Source organism: Myotis lucifugus, unplaced genomic scaffold, assembly GCF_000147115.1.
Source record: "Myotis lucifugus unplaced genomic scaffold, Myoluc2.0 scaffold_951, whole genome shotgun sequence".
NCBI classification, from domain to species: domain Eukaryota; kingdom Metazoa; phylum Chordata; class Mammalia; order Chiroptera; family Vespertilionidae; genus Myotis; species Myotis lucifugus.
In genome coordinates this window covers 24,393-39,276 of record NW_005871999.1, presented here as the reverse complement: position 1 = coordinate 39,276, position 14,884 = coordinate 24,393, and the positions used below count along the sequence as shown (strand labels likewise).

Sequence of the window (14,884 nt, the reverse complement as noted above, 5' to 3'; positions counted from 1 at the left end):
CTTTTTGTTTGAATTTATTTCTGAGTGTTTTATTGTTTTTGATGGTATTGTAAATTGGTCTGCCTTCTTCATTTCATTATCAGAAATTGTGTTGTGCCCTATCAGTGGTTAGAGCATCGGGCTGCGAACTGGAGGTCCCGGGTTTGATTCCGGTCAAGGGCACATGCCCGGGTTGTGGGCTCGATCTCCACTGCGGGACTTGCAGAAGGCAGCCGATCCATGATTCTCTCTCATCATGGAGGTTTCTATTTCTCTCTCCCTCTTCCTTCCTCTCTGAAATCAATAAAAATATATTTTAAAAAATTTTGTTGTTAGTGTATAAAAATGGAAGTGATGTTTGTATGCTTATTTTTGTGTCCTGTATCTGTTCTGAATTTGCTTATTAACTTCAGAAGTTTTTAGTGGAATCTTGACAATTTTCTGTGTGCAGTGCCATGTCATCTCCCAACAACTCATGATGCTTTGTGGTTCAAAGTGTCGGGTGTTATGTCTTTCATTTCTGTTTTTGTTTACTTGTACCTTGTTTCTCTTGTTTTAGTCTAACTAATGTTTTGGCAATTTGGGGCATCTTATCAAAAAACAGCTCTCCCTACCTGGTGTTTCTCAATCGTTAGAACATCGGCCCGGGGATCCAAAGGTCTCGACTTCAATTCTTGATCAAGAGCATGTACCTGGGTTGTGGGCTCATTTCCCATCCCCTGTAGGAGTCCACCAGTCAATGTGTCTCACATCTGTGTTTCTATTTCCTCTCTCCGCCTCCCTCCCTCCCTTGCACTCTCTCTGAAGCAATGGAAAAAATATCCTCAGGAAAGGATTAACAAACAATAAAATAAAAAACCCCAAAAACATCAGTTCTTAGTTATGATATTAATTTTTTTTGCCTTTCTTGTTTCTATTTTATATATATGTCAGTTCTAATATTTTTTCTTAATTTTTTAAAATATACTTTTAATTGATTTCAAAGTGGAAGGGAGAGGGGGAGAGAGATAAAAACATCAATGAAGAGAGAGAATCATTGATCAGCTGCCTCCTGCATGCCCCACATTACGGATCAATCGTGCAACCCAGATATTTGCCCTGATGAGGAATCAAACCACAAGCTCCTGGTTTGTAGGTTGATGGTCAACTACTGAGCCACACTGGCTGAGCTCCTGTCTCCGTTTCCCCCCTTGTCTCTGACATCCCAGTGAGCTAACTGCAGGCCCAGCTTGGCACCCTGCTTTCCCATAACCTTTCCAAGGGGCCAGAGCGCTCTCCTGTTCTCTCCTGTTGCTTCTTCTACGCTAAATTCTTTCTTTGTTTCTGTGTCCCTAGCTTTAATAAGTGCACTCTCAAAATCACCCGGACTCCTGCTGACATATCTTGCCCACTCAAATTAATAAGCCCACCCAGTATGGTCTGGCCTGAGGCAGATCTGCTGCACCCTAGTCCCCTTTCGGTAACAACTTGATGTACCTAGAGATTGTTTCCTGTGTGGCTTGACAAGAATTCCTCTTCTCCCCCTAGCCGGTTGGGCTCCGTGTGGATAGAGCTTTGGCCTGCAGACTGAAGGTTCCCAGGTTCCATTCCAGCCACGGCCACATGCCTGGGTTGCAGGCTTGATTCCCAGTAGGGGGCATGCAAGAGGCAGCTGATCAATGATTCTTTCTTTCATTGATGTTTCTATCTCTCTATCCCTCTCCCTTCCTCTTTCAAATCAATAAAAAATAAATATTTTTTTAAAAAAGAATTCCTTTTCTCCTGCATTTGGATGGAATTTTCTATTTATATTCAGGATTAGAGTTCCTCCAAAGTGTAGTTAAACTTCAGTAATTCTGTATTCATGTCAGATGGGATGATCTAGACCAGTGATTCCCAAAGTGGGTGCTACCGCCCCCTGGTGGCGCTGCAGCGATCCAGGGGGGCGTTGATGGCCACAGGTGCATTTGTTTTAACTTTTTTTGTATTACCTTTCTATTCTGAGTTCAATAAATAGCTTCATAATTTCAAACTTCAATGTTTCTAATTTACACCTTTCTTTACTATATTTTACGAAAAAGGTAGAAACATTAATACATATATCTTTCTGTTTAATTGCTATTAAAATTTAAAAAAATTAATTTCCAGGGGGCGCTGAGTAATATTTTTTCTGGAAAGTGGGCGGTAGGCCAAATAAGTTTGGGAACCATTGATCTAGACCAGCAGTTGCCAACCAGTGGTCCATGAGGTCTGAAATGTTTGCGACCACTGATCTAGACTATGTGAAAGAGGAATATTATAGTTCTTTATTAACATATATTTTTTTCTTCTTTCAGATCTGATATTATTTGCTTAATGTACTTAGTTTTTCTGTCCTTGGGTGCATATTACTTATTGTCATCTTGATTTTTGTTATGTTTATTGGGTAAGTCGTGGCCAAGGGGATTTTTCTCGGAATTTCTGCCAACATACTTTATAGGGTTCTCTGATTTGTAAAGTGCAGTGTTGCAGGGGCTGCTGTGGATCCTAAGAGCAAAGTTTCTCAAGGACCATCACAGAACAGGCCACTAGGGTCACCTAGTGCAAGCTCTGCAGATAACGGGGCATCTTCACCCCTTTTGTTTTGACCCATGCCATTTCCACGTGGGTTTGCTCACCTAGTCAGCCTATCCTCTTACTCTCTTTACCGCTGTCCAATCTTGCCTGATCAGCATTGGATATACACATATCTTTGTATTGACCTGGAACATCACCTGCTCTTTTTCAGTTAATTTTTATGGGTTTATGCCATTCTTTTGTTAAAACTATATTTTTATTGATTTCACAGAGGAAAAGAGATGGGAGAGAGACATAGAAGCATCAATGATGAGAGGGAATCATTGATTGGCTGCCTCCTACAGGCCCCACATTGAGGATCGATAGCTCAACCCCAGCATGTCCCCGAACCAGGAATCAAACCTTTACTTCCTGGTTCATAGCTCAACACACAACCACTGAGGCATGCTGGCTGGGCCACATTCACATTCTTGTATAAAGCCTCGTGGAATGAGCAAGAAATGTCCTGTAGGAAGCCATTTGCAGAGGAACAGCTAATAGATCCTTCCTCGTTGTGTATCATTCTAGCCCAGCCGTGGGCAAACTACGGCCCGCGGGCCGTATCCGGCCCGTTTGAAATGAATAAAACTAAAAAAAAAAAAAAAAAAAAAGACCGTACCCTTTTATGTAATGATGTTTACTTTGAATTTATATTAGTTCACACAAACACTCCATCCATGCTTTTGTTCCGGCCCTCCGGTCCAGTTTAAGAACCCATTGTGGCCCTCGAGTCAAAAAGTTTGCCCACCCCTGTTCTAGACCATGTTACTCTCTTTGTGGATTCCTCCCCTCCCCCTATTTAGGGACCATTTAATGTATAAAAGCCATTTTCTCAGATTCTAAGACATGTGTCTTGAACATCATTCCATAGAATCATGCCTTGGTGTGATAGATGGACATTTATGATGAGATTTCCATTTTTTTTTCTTTTTAAAATATATTTTCATTTATTTCAGAGTGGAAGGAAAAGTGAGAGAGAGAAACATCCATGATGAGAGAGAATCATTGTTTGGCTGCCTCCTACAAGCCCCTGACAGGGGATTAAGCCCGTAATCCAGGCATGTGCCTTGATTGGGAGTCAAATCCTGACCTCCTGGTCCATAGGTCGAACCACTGCAGCCCAGCAAGACTACCTTCTGCTATAGGACCAACATGTAATTCACCAGGCTTTCCTTTTGTTCAGGTTGCTGCTGTGGCAGTCCGGATCTGGAGGCGTCCACTGAACAGAGCGTTTCTGCAAGAGTGTCACAGGCACCGAAGACCAACGTAGCTTCGTCTTCCCAGACGAGCCATCCCTGTGCGTGTTGTGCTGCAGTCTGGAGGGACATTTTCCAGGTGCTTGAGCAGCAGGGAACGCAATATAGTACGACACTGCTGAGATGTGGCGCATGTGCAAAGTCATTTTATTTTAGTGCCCAGTTTCACCAGCATCATAAGCAGCACATGAGAGCAAAGTGTGTGGCCAGGGCCTCACTTGTGAAGAGCTGCACATTCAGTGTGTCCCAGAAGGTTAGAGACAGCATCCTTACTGCCTCCGGACAACTCCAGCACCAGGCTCCTCATCCCAGGACGAAACCAAGTGAAACCTCCATGTCTGGGGTGACATTTCAAAACAAAAAAAGTTACCATAGCAAGAAAGACTGTAAAAAAGCCATTCGATGCAACGACACACTTGGTCCAGGTCAAGCCGTCCATACTGGAAGGCAGTGTTTTGCAGACACCAAAAATAAAAAATATTTTAAAGAAATCTCTGGACTTAATTATCATCTGAAAGTTCCCTCATTGGAAAAGCCATATGAGTGCAGTGAGTGTGGAAAATGTTTTAAAGAACATTGGATCCTTATTCAACACTGTCGAGTTCATTCTGGAGAAAAGCCTTATGAGTGTGGTGAATGTGGAAAGTCCTTTAGCCAAAGTGCTGGCCTCACTAGACACCAGAGAGTTCACACTGGAGAAAAGCCATATGAGTGTGGTGAATGTGGGAAATCCTTCAGCCAGAATTCCAGCCTCATTCACCACCAAAGGGCTCACACTGGAGAAAAGCCTTATGAGTGTGGCGAATGTGGGAAAACCTTTACCCAGTGTTCCAGCCTCATTGAACACCAAAGGGTTCACACTGGAGAAAAACCTTTTGACTGTAGCGAATGTGGAAAGTGTTTTACCAGAATAGCCTGCCTTCGTCGTCATCGGAGACTTCACTCTGCTGAAAGGCCTTATGGGTGTAACGAATGTGGAAAATCTTTTAAGAGGAAATCTCTCTTTTGTTATCATCAGAGATTACACACTAGACAAAGTTTGTATGAGTGCAGTGAATGTGGGAAATCTTTTATCCATAGCTCTGGACTCCATTATCACCAGAGAGTTCACAACGGAGAAAGACCTTATAAGTGCACTGATTGTGGGAAATCTTTTATCAGGAACTGTGACCTTCATAACCATGAGAAACTTCATACTGGAGAACGACCTTTTGAGTGCAATGACTGTGGGAAATCTTTTATCAGGAACAGTGACCTTTATAAACATCAGAGAGTTCACACTGGAGAAAAACCATATAAGTGCAGTGATTGTGGGAAATCTTTTACCCATAGCTCTGGACTCCATTATCATCAGAGAGTTCACAGTGGAAAAAGGCCTTATGAATGCACTGATTGTGGGAAATCTTTTATCAGCAATTGTCATGTTCGTACTCATCAGAGTTCACATAAAACAAAGGCTCTTTGAGTACTGTGAAGGTGGATAAATTTAACAAAAATTCTAGCCTCAGGACGAATGAGCGTACAATTAGAGGAAGTTTTTAGATGTGGAGGAACTGTAGTTTCCTTGTTCAGTGTTAACAACACTGAAAGAAATTCAGGCTTCAGAAATCGGACTTTCAGCTCATAAATCCCATACTCAACAGTGGGAGATTTTCCATAAAGTTAGTTGTTGTATGTGTGCTCCCCCACGTCCCGCGTGGTTTAGGGTTCAGGATCTGGAAGAGGAGCCGCACACAAATGAAAGAGAAGAGACAAGAGGTCATTTGGAAATATTGGGGGGACCAGGCGGGCAAGTCCAACTCAAGAGGAAGGACCTCCACTGGTGCCCAGGCCTCGCCAGCCTTTTATTCAGCTTTGGTTAAACATAAAGCCCTTAGGCAGGTAATTGCAGCAGCAGACAGGCTATCTTAAAGGTCAGTAAATATTAGAAGGATTTACTCTGAGACTATTTGATCAGGAAATAGCTTGAGCCCCCACTGTCAGGACGAGACAGTCGGTGCATAACTCAGGCCCTGCCATGGGTACAAGGGTCACCAGCGTTCCGGGTCCTTGTTTGCACTTCTCTGCTAGTGAAGACAATGGGTGGCGTCCTGCATCTCCCGCATCTCCCCCGTTTCTTTTCCTTAATAATTCTTGAAAGGTGACTGCTGCCTGAAGGGTTCGAGTCCTTTTAAGACTCTTCATTCCGCATCTGCAGACTAGAAATAAGCATATGAGAAGAAAAATGAGACAAGCAATAGTGGTTATGCTGAGAGGCAAATGTAATGAGATCCAACGGAAGGGGTTGAATTCTTTCATGTCCTTTTTAAATTGTTGCCAGGCATCTAAGGAATTGGTCTGTAAGTTTGCCTTGGACAACTGTACAATATGCTGTTGTAATTCTAAAATATCAAGGGTTGTGTTACCTTTACCCCAAGCGCCAAGAAGGTAATTTTTTACTGATTCCCAAGGGTGCAAGGTACTATTATAAGGAACAGGGGTAACACAAATCTGAGAAAAATTATAATGACACTGCAAGGATATTCTTTGCTCTAGGCCATGGATTTTATCACCCATCCACAGGACTGTAGACTTCAGTGCTGACAATTCAATCTCAAACTGGCTGTCAATTTTCTTTTGTATAGACAAGGTCTTAGTTACATTTTCCTTAACTTGTTCCACAAACTGAGAAGTTTGAACAGTTTGAACCATGGATGAAGCAGCGATGTCCACAGAAATAAGCAACATTATGAGGGCAAAGATCCCTGCAATTAACATTCCAAGAAATCTTTTTTGTCTTTTTAAGATTCTTACCAGATCATGTAACAGTTGGTAGGTTTGATGAGATTCCCAAGGCTCGGTTAGGTTAGTAGGAACCCAAGCGAAAGCTGGTTGTTTTAAAATCATAAGGGAGTCCGTTTGGAATGTAGAATTAATGCAGTGGGATAGAGTGCAGCCTGTGCATGACACCGCATACAGATGGCTTGTAACATTAAGGTGCATCTGGATGGGGCCTAAGAGGAGTACAAACGGATCAAACACACAGGCGGTGGCAAATACTGTCTTATTGGGAGTTCCCCGTAAGGTATGAATGGAATTATCTGTGCCGTAATTAAAGCTATACCATTTGATAGGTGCAAGTGCAGCAGCTAATTTCCATTGCGTATTTTGTAGGGGCCAATTGTCATGTTGTAGTTGAGATCCAACAAATCCTCCTCCACGCCATAAAATGGGGTGATTGGCTTTAACATGTAGATAAGATGTGTTCCCCTCCCATTTTAGGGTGTGATTGTTACTATATGCAGACCAGTAGGGGCTCCAATCCACAAAGGAAAAACTGTTAAGTTTGCTGCTGGTGGGGTGGTCACTATAACAGTCTTGCCAATTAATTTCTTCCTCAGTGAGATGCCATTCATAAGACTTTATACATAAAGGCCTAGTCGGGGGGTGACTTAGTACAGTTACATTGTCTGCACCTCTCCCCGGAGCAAGGAGTGATAGTAGACGTATTTGGGCATTTTCTTCCCCTTCCTTTGGTGTCCATGCTGGCCAGAAGCCTCTCTTTAATTTTACACACCAAGGAGCAGTGGTTTGATTCTGTGTCATACAGAAGGGAAGCTGGGTGGCAACACCCGTGAAATTATACTTTCCCATATACTTCCTTGCCCCACCCCTCCTGGGTGACCAAGGCATTTGGTGTTATTGGTGACTACATTAGGCGGGGGATCAGCCCATGTAAGGGGTGTTACCCATGGTGGGTCAGGAACATAAGTCCAAAATACTTCCCCATTTGCCCCTGGTACTATTACCGCACAGCTGATTACTGCTAGCATGGCGAGAAAGACATTCTTTGGGGTTCTGGTCTCCTCACAAATTCGCTCAGCTTTCTGGACCTTCTTCACCATGCCCCAGGTGACCTCCCGGCTGTTCCCCATCCTCCTCGCCCTCCCATTCCTTATCTTCAGTGGATTGTTTGAAGCTGCTGCTGTCTGCGGCTGGGCTAGTTGATTGTCTGCAGCTGTAAAGCGAGGCTCCAGGTGCAGGGTTCTCATTAACCTGGCCAGTTCCTCCCTCGGATCCATGTTGAAGTCTAATATTTCTTGCGGGAATCCACATGGGCTTGGAGAAATTTTCTGGAAATACACAAGGGTACCCTCGGCTGAATGTTAAGAGGGGATCGGGGCCCTTCCATAACCCAGACTCAGGATCTTTCCATTTAACCAGACCGTTTTCCTTTGACTTATTCTGACACCAGTGTACTTCCATGGGTGTCTTGCCATCAGAATCACAAGTGAAAAAATTTAAAGTAATTAAATCTTGGTGTAGTCTACTTACAGGCGATTTCTCCATAATCCCCCCTTTTTGCTGCTGAACTGAGGTGAGGTCTCCACCTGGTGTCGGTTTGCCACCAAGGGCTCTAGCAAGTTAATTTAACCTGGGGAGGGCTTCATAGGGTTTATAGGATTTTGAAAATTCTTATTTCTATATTTTTACTTATTAATGTTAGAGAGGGTGAGAGAGAAACATTGATGTTTTTGTTGTTGCTGTTAAACTTTGTTGTTTTAATCCTCACCCCAGGATATGTTTATTGATATTTGGAGACAGGAAGGGAAGGGAGTAAATATTGTTTGGTTGATTCCCTGTGTGCCCCGACTGGGGATCAAACCTGCAAACCAGGTAATGTGCCCTGACTGGGAATTGAAGCCGCAAACATTTGGTGTACAGGACGATACTCCAACCACCTGAGCCACTCAGCCAGGGCTTCTTCCACTTATTGGTGCATTCATTGGGAGGTTCTGTGTGTACCCTGACGGAGATCAAACCCACCACCTTGATTCTAACCAACTGAGGTCCTCGGCCAAAGCTAAATTTTTATTTATTTACTTTAGAGAGAGTGAAAGAGAGAAACATCAATTTGTGGTTCCATTTCTTTATATTTTCATTGTTTGAGGCTTGTGTGTGCCCTGACCAGAGATCTAAACCACAATATTGGTTTATCAGGTTGACACTCTACATCACTTACCTGGCCACAATTGATTTATAGTGTTAAAAACAAACAACAACAACAACAACAAATAGAACTTGCCTGGCCTGGGTTGCTCAGTATTTGAGTGACAATCCATGAACCAGTTGGCCATGGTTCTATTCCAGGAAAAGGCACATGGCGCATTGTGGACTCAGTCCCCTGTGGGGCCTGCAGGAGGCAACCAACCAATGAGAGAAGCACAAGCCAAGGCCCTGCTGGCTGTAGCAGATGCTCTCCCGCAGGGAGTGACTGTTCCCAGGGGGTGGGGGTGGCGCCAGGGCCAGAGAGCATCCTGAGTGGCCACGTGAAGGGCAGCCAGGTGAGGGGCGGGGGTCGGCCACCTCCCTAACGAAGTCCTGGAGTCTACCTGTGCGTCCGTCTGTCCACCAGTTGTCCGGAGCCCACTTCCTTGCTTGTCTAAAGCCGTCAGTAGGACTCCTCCCCCCCGCTGGCCCTATGTAGTGACTTTCTCAGGGGAAGCTTACCTCGTGCCCGGAAGGGAGGAGCGGATCGCAAATATTGGGAGATCCTGGGACCCAAAGTCTGATGACCACGCACCACCTCCCATGCTACTGCCTCCCTCCCCGCTCCTTAATCCATTAGGAACCAAAGTGTAAACTGAGTCAGCAGCCCCCCAGCGCCCTCCCTCCGCTCCCACCCTGCTGAGCGCTCTGGCAGATGGACAGGGGCCCTGTCCAACCCCTAGCGCTCTCATCCCGGTCCCCAGGGCTGCCCCCCGCCACCAAGAACTGCTGGGAAGAGATTCAGGCCCGAGGGACGATGGGCGGGCGAGAGGGCAGAGCTCGGTTCAGGAACTGGACCTTCTGTTAGCACGTGGTGGCCAAGGCTAACAGTGGGAGAGAGAGGCTGGTGTCAATGCTATACTGGTTTACAGGGTGTGGTTTTTTTAAAAAAATATATTTTATTGATTTTTTACAGAGAGGAAGGGAGATGGATAGAGAGTTAGAAACATCGATGAGAGAGAAACATCGATCAGCTGCCTCCTGCACACTCCCTACTGGGGATGTGTCCACAACCAAGGTACATGCCCTTGACCGGAATCGAACCTGGGACCTTTAATTCTACAGGCCGGTGCTCTATCCACTGAGCCACACCGGCTAGGGCCAGGTGTTTGCTTTTTAATATATATTTTTATTGATTTCAGAGAGGAAGGGAGAGGGAGAGATAGAAACATCAATGATGAGAATCATTGATCAGCCGCCTCCTGCACGCCCCCCACTGGGTATTAAGCCTGCAACCCAGGCATCTACCCTTGACAATCTAACCTGGGACCCTTCAGTCCACAGGCCAATGCTCTATCCACTGAGCCAAACTGGCTGGGCTCACTGGGGTTTGAGTAGACACAACAGAGAAGGCACCAAGGAGTCGTGGTCCCAGTCACACAGAAGCAGTTGTGAGACTTGCTTCACAGCTTACTGTTCATTGACAAAGTAATTCACTTGATAATATGAGGCTGATATCAGTGGTTCTCTCTGGAGAGGGATCAGGCTTAAGAGTGAGGGTGGCAGGTTGGGGACTTTTCTAATTATATCTGCTTCAGATTCTCACTTCATTTTGTTATACATCAGTGAATATGGGTGTTCTCAGGCAGGCTGTGCAAAGCCTTTGTGGAAGGAGTAGCCAGTAGATTAAAAAGAAATATTTTAAGTTACAGGACACAGGTGTGAAAATATAAAAACAGCAGCACCCAGGAAGAACAAGTATGAAATCCTGAAGAATTTAAGAGCTCACATTTAAGGGAATTGAGAAAGAGATTTTTTAAAAAGAAACATTTTTATTGATTTCAGAGAGGGAGAGGGAGAAACATCAATGATGAGAGAGAACCATCAATCGGCTGCCTCCTACACACCGCCCCCCCCCCGCCCACTGGGGGTGGAGCCCACAACCTGGGCATGTACCCTTTACCTGAATGGAACCTGGAATCCTTCAGTCCGCAGGCCGATGCTCTATCCACTGAACAAAACCAGCCAGGGCAAGAGATTTTACTACAACTGGAAGATGTTCCCCAGACAAAAAAAAACCTGAAAAATGTTCTTGTCCCAGGAGATTCCCTGGAGTGTCAGACCAGGCCTATAATCACCGTGCCAGAAGCAGTGTGCTGGAGACTATTTTATATTTTAAATTTATTTGTTATTGTTGACAGAACAAACGTCTCCCATACACCCCTTTAGACCCTCCACCCCGCCCCACCTCTACCCCCACCCTTATTCTCAGATCTGTCCCATGCATCAGAACATATTTCCTCAGTTTATTTTGTTCATCAGATCCCACGTATAAGCAACATCATGTGACATCTGTCTTTAACTGCTTATTTCACTTAGCATCAATCTCCAGGTCTATCTATGTTGGTAAGAGATCTTTCTTTTTTACAGCCCCATAGTGTCCCATTGTGTAAACACATCACAGCTTTTTTACCCACTCATCCACTGGTGGACACTTGGGCTGCTTCCAGATCTTAACTATTGTAAATGCTGCTATGAACACAGAGGTGCATATATTCTTTCCTATATGTTTCAGGACTCTTAGGAAGCATTCCCAGAAATAGGGATGGTGGGTGAAACAGCAGTTTCATTTTTAGTTTTTTGAAGAAACTCCATCCTCTTTCCACGTGACTGCACCATGTGCATTCCCACCAGCAGAGCACCAAGTACCCTCTTGTCTGCCTCCTCACCAGCACTTGTTTTGCGGATTTATTCAAAGCAGCCAGTCTAGTAGTTGTGAGGTAATACTTCATTACATTGACCTGGACCACTTTTTCATGTACATACTAGGGTCCCAGTGCACAAATCTGTGCACCTTAAAAGGAACTGTGGGCCATGACGCTGCAGTGGGCACAGGACCAGGTCTCAGCCCATTCTCCGTGCCCCTGCCCAGCCCTTCCCGCTGCAGCCCCACTCCTGCTGCCACCTCTCACACCCACTGATGGCACTGGCCTTGTTCACACCTGCAGGTGGCACTGGCAGCAGGTGTAAGTGGGGCCACTGCCAGCTGCGGGTGCGAGCAGCAGCTGATGGGCCCGATCGCCCTTCAGGAGCAGGGGGAGATGGAGAAGTCCTCAGAGGCGATTGGGGCCAGCAGCCACCACTCGCACGCCGACGGCACTGAGCGAATGGGGCCAGCGCCAGGGGCCAGCAGTGGGTGCAAGGGGGCTGTGGCGTGCAGGAGCAAAGAATTTTCAGTAACCACCAGAGGCTCGCCCTGATGACTGTGACCAGCACCCCATCTTGGTCTGGCACAACTGCTCACCTGCTACACCATCCTGCCTCAGCCAATGCGCCTCCTGGTAGTCAGCCCACGTCATAGTGACCCGTTGTTCTGACATTCAGCCTATTTGCATATTAGCTTTTTATTATATAGGATATTAATCATCTGTACATCATCTTGGGATAAATGTCTATTTAGGTCCCTTGCCCATTTTTTTGAATTGGATGGTCTTCCTTTTGTTGAAGTGTAAGAGTTGTATCATTGCCGGGAGCAAGTGACCAGGGCTGTGAATGGACCCACAATGGAGTAACATTTTTGTAATTTCTGGGAAATGTTTTGACATTTTTCTACTCTTGTCATACATTGCTTTATTATTTCTCATAATAATAAAAAAAAATCCTCACCAGATGATATTTATTCCATTGGTTTTTAGAGTGGAGGGTCAGGAGAAGGGAAAAAAGAGAGGACCATCAGCATGAGACACAGGGATTGCTTCCCCTAAAGGCCTCATTGGCGACTGGGGATGGAACCTGCAACCCAGGTACCTGCCCTTGACCTGGAATCAAACCTGCTACCTTTCTGGTGCATAGGTCAATGCTCAAACCACTGTAGCACACTGGCTTGGGCAAATGTTTAAATTATGTACATTATTGCTTGAAAACATAATGGTATCGCACATTTCATAGACTACAGTGATGTAGAGTGTAAATGTAATTTTTATGTGCATGGTGAACCATTAAACTTGTGTGACTGGCTTTACCACAGTTGTTCCGGAACCAAACACTTGTCTTTCCGGAACGCGTGTATGGCACACCTTGGATGTCCTTAACTTGTTCTCCTTTGTTTGCAATAAATACATAGTTGGAGCCAATGGCATTCGATCAAATCCTCCTTGATTCTAGCCACACTGCTGCACAGGCAGAGCTCAGACTTTTGATTGCTTTAGGCACAGATGCTATGAAGTATCAGTGTCATTTTTGTGTTGTGAACATTGCATAGTGAGTTTAACTGTTAAAAGGTTTTTCATCCAATATAATTTTTACCCATTGAAATTTTGTCTACTCTGCCGGCTGTCATTGAATATATTTGGTTGAAGTAATTGATGATTTTGGGCTAAATCAATTATTTTATGAGCTGTTGAGACATGTCTGCATTCTATAAAACTTTATCAGGATGTTAGCACTTATTAAATAGAAATCATCTCTAAGTTTTCCTAACTTTATGTTTACCCAAAGTACATTTTAGACATAAAAAGAGAGCATAATACCCTGATTTTGGTTTCCCATATTAAAGATGTCTTTTCGCCCTTGCAGGTATGACTCAATGGTTAGAGCATTGGCCCACATACTGAATTATCTCAGGTTGATCCTAGTCAATGGCATGTACCTGGGTTGTAAGTTTAGTCCTTGGCATCTGATCGGAATATGTGTGGGAGTCAACTCATCCAATCTGTCTCTCTCACACTGATGTTTCTGTCTCTCACCTTCCCTTCCACTTTCTCTAAAATCCAACGGAAAAAATACCCTCAGGTGAGGAATAACAACAAAGAAAATACAAGGCCTCGACTGTTTCACAAGGCAAAGCAATGAGCAATAGGCACTTCCAAATACATGAACTGGAAGCTGGTAAATTCCATCACAAGTATCATGTGAGACCAACACATCCCTGGAACCGGTAGTCATTTCTCTGTAAGCTTGAAGCAGAAGTCAGGATATTCACTGAAATCCATGTCCACATTAGTCATAAAGGGAAAGCTGACCCCTGAGGGTTTGGTTATTCCTAGATTTCTACAATATATGAAACCAGAGGTCAGCTTCCCAGAACACATTAGGCCATGACTGTTGCAAAAATTCTAAGGACATGCCAGTGGGAAAGGTTAAAGAACTTTAGCCACATAAACCTAGGAAGAGCCCTGGCCAATCAAGAGAGTATAACGTATTTACACAGGCTTCTCGTAAATGAAACTTACGGGGAATCTACCCACTGTACATATTCAGACGTATGAGTCTCAATTCAGACAAATGAGTTCTGAAAGAATTTCCTCTAGGGCTTTTACACTGAACAGAAAATTGCACGTCTCTAGCACTTCTAAGGCCTTTCCCTCATGTGAACTCTCTGATGTTGAGAGAGCGTAGATTTTCGTATAAAAAGTTTCCCACATTCATTGCACTCATGAGGTCTTTCTCCAGTGTGACCTCTCCGGTGTTGATTGAATTGGGAACTATCCCTAAACAGTTTTCCACATTCACTGCATTCATAAGGCCTTTCACCAGTGTGAACTCGATGGTGATAACGAAGTTTGGAACTACAGATAAAAGATTTCCCACATTCACTGCACTCATAAGGCCTTTCTCCTGTGTGAACTCTCTGATGATAACGGAGGGTGGAACCAGAGGCAAAAGATTTTCCACACTGACTGCATTTGTAAGGCTTTTTTCCTGTGTGAACTCTCTCGTGATAAGAAAGTGTGTCACTACTGGCAAAGCATTTCCCACATTCACTACACTCATAAGGTCTTTCTCCTGTGTGAACTCTCTGGTGTCGAACAAGTATCGAACTGCTGGTAAAAGACTTCCCACATTCAATGCACTGGTAGGGCCTTTCTCCCCTGTGAAGTCTCCGATGATAACCAAGACCAGAGGTAGAGGTAAAAGACTTACCACACTCGCCACACTTGTAAGACCTTTCTCTATTATGAGTTTTCTGGTGTATTGAGAGGGAAGATTTGTGGCTAAAAGATTTCCCACATTCATTACACTCATAAGGTCTCTCTCCAGTGTGACCTCTCTGGTGTTTAGTGAACTGTGATCTATCCTTAAAAGTTTTCCCACATTCACTGCATTCA

The 14,884-nt window shown here is 44.5% G+C and overlaps 1 protein-coding gene across 1 annotated transcript in view; it reads left to right on the top strand.

Annotated features, from left to right (window-relative positions):
• LOC111823022 (zinc finger protein 586-like) overlaps positions 1 to 6,802 on the top strand; it is a 22,039-nt gene extending 15,237 nt beyond the window's left edge. Inside the window, exon 4 of the mRNA XM_023747683.1 lies at positions 3,737 to 6,802. Within this exon, the coding sequence (XP_023603451.1) occupies positions 3,737 to 5,274 (1,538 nt within the window). The 3' untranslated portion in view covers positions 5,275 to 6,802. The remainder of the gene's footprint in view (positions 1 to 3,736) is intronic.
• The last annotated feature ends 8,082 nt before the right edge of the window (positions 6,803 to 14,884 follow it).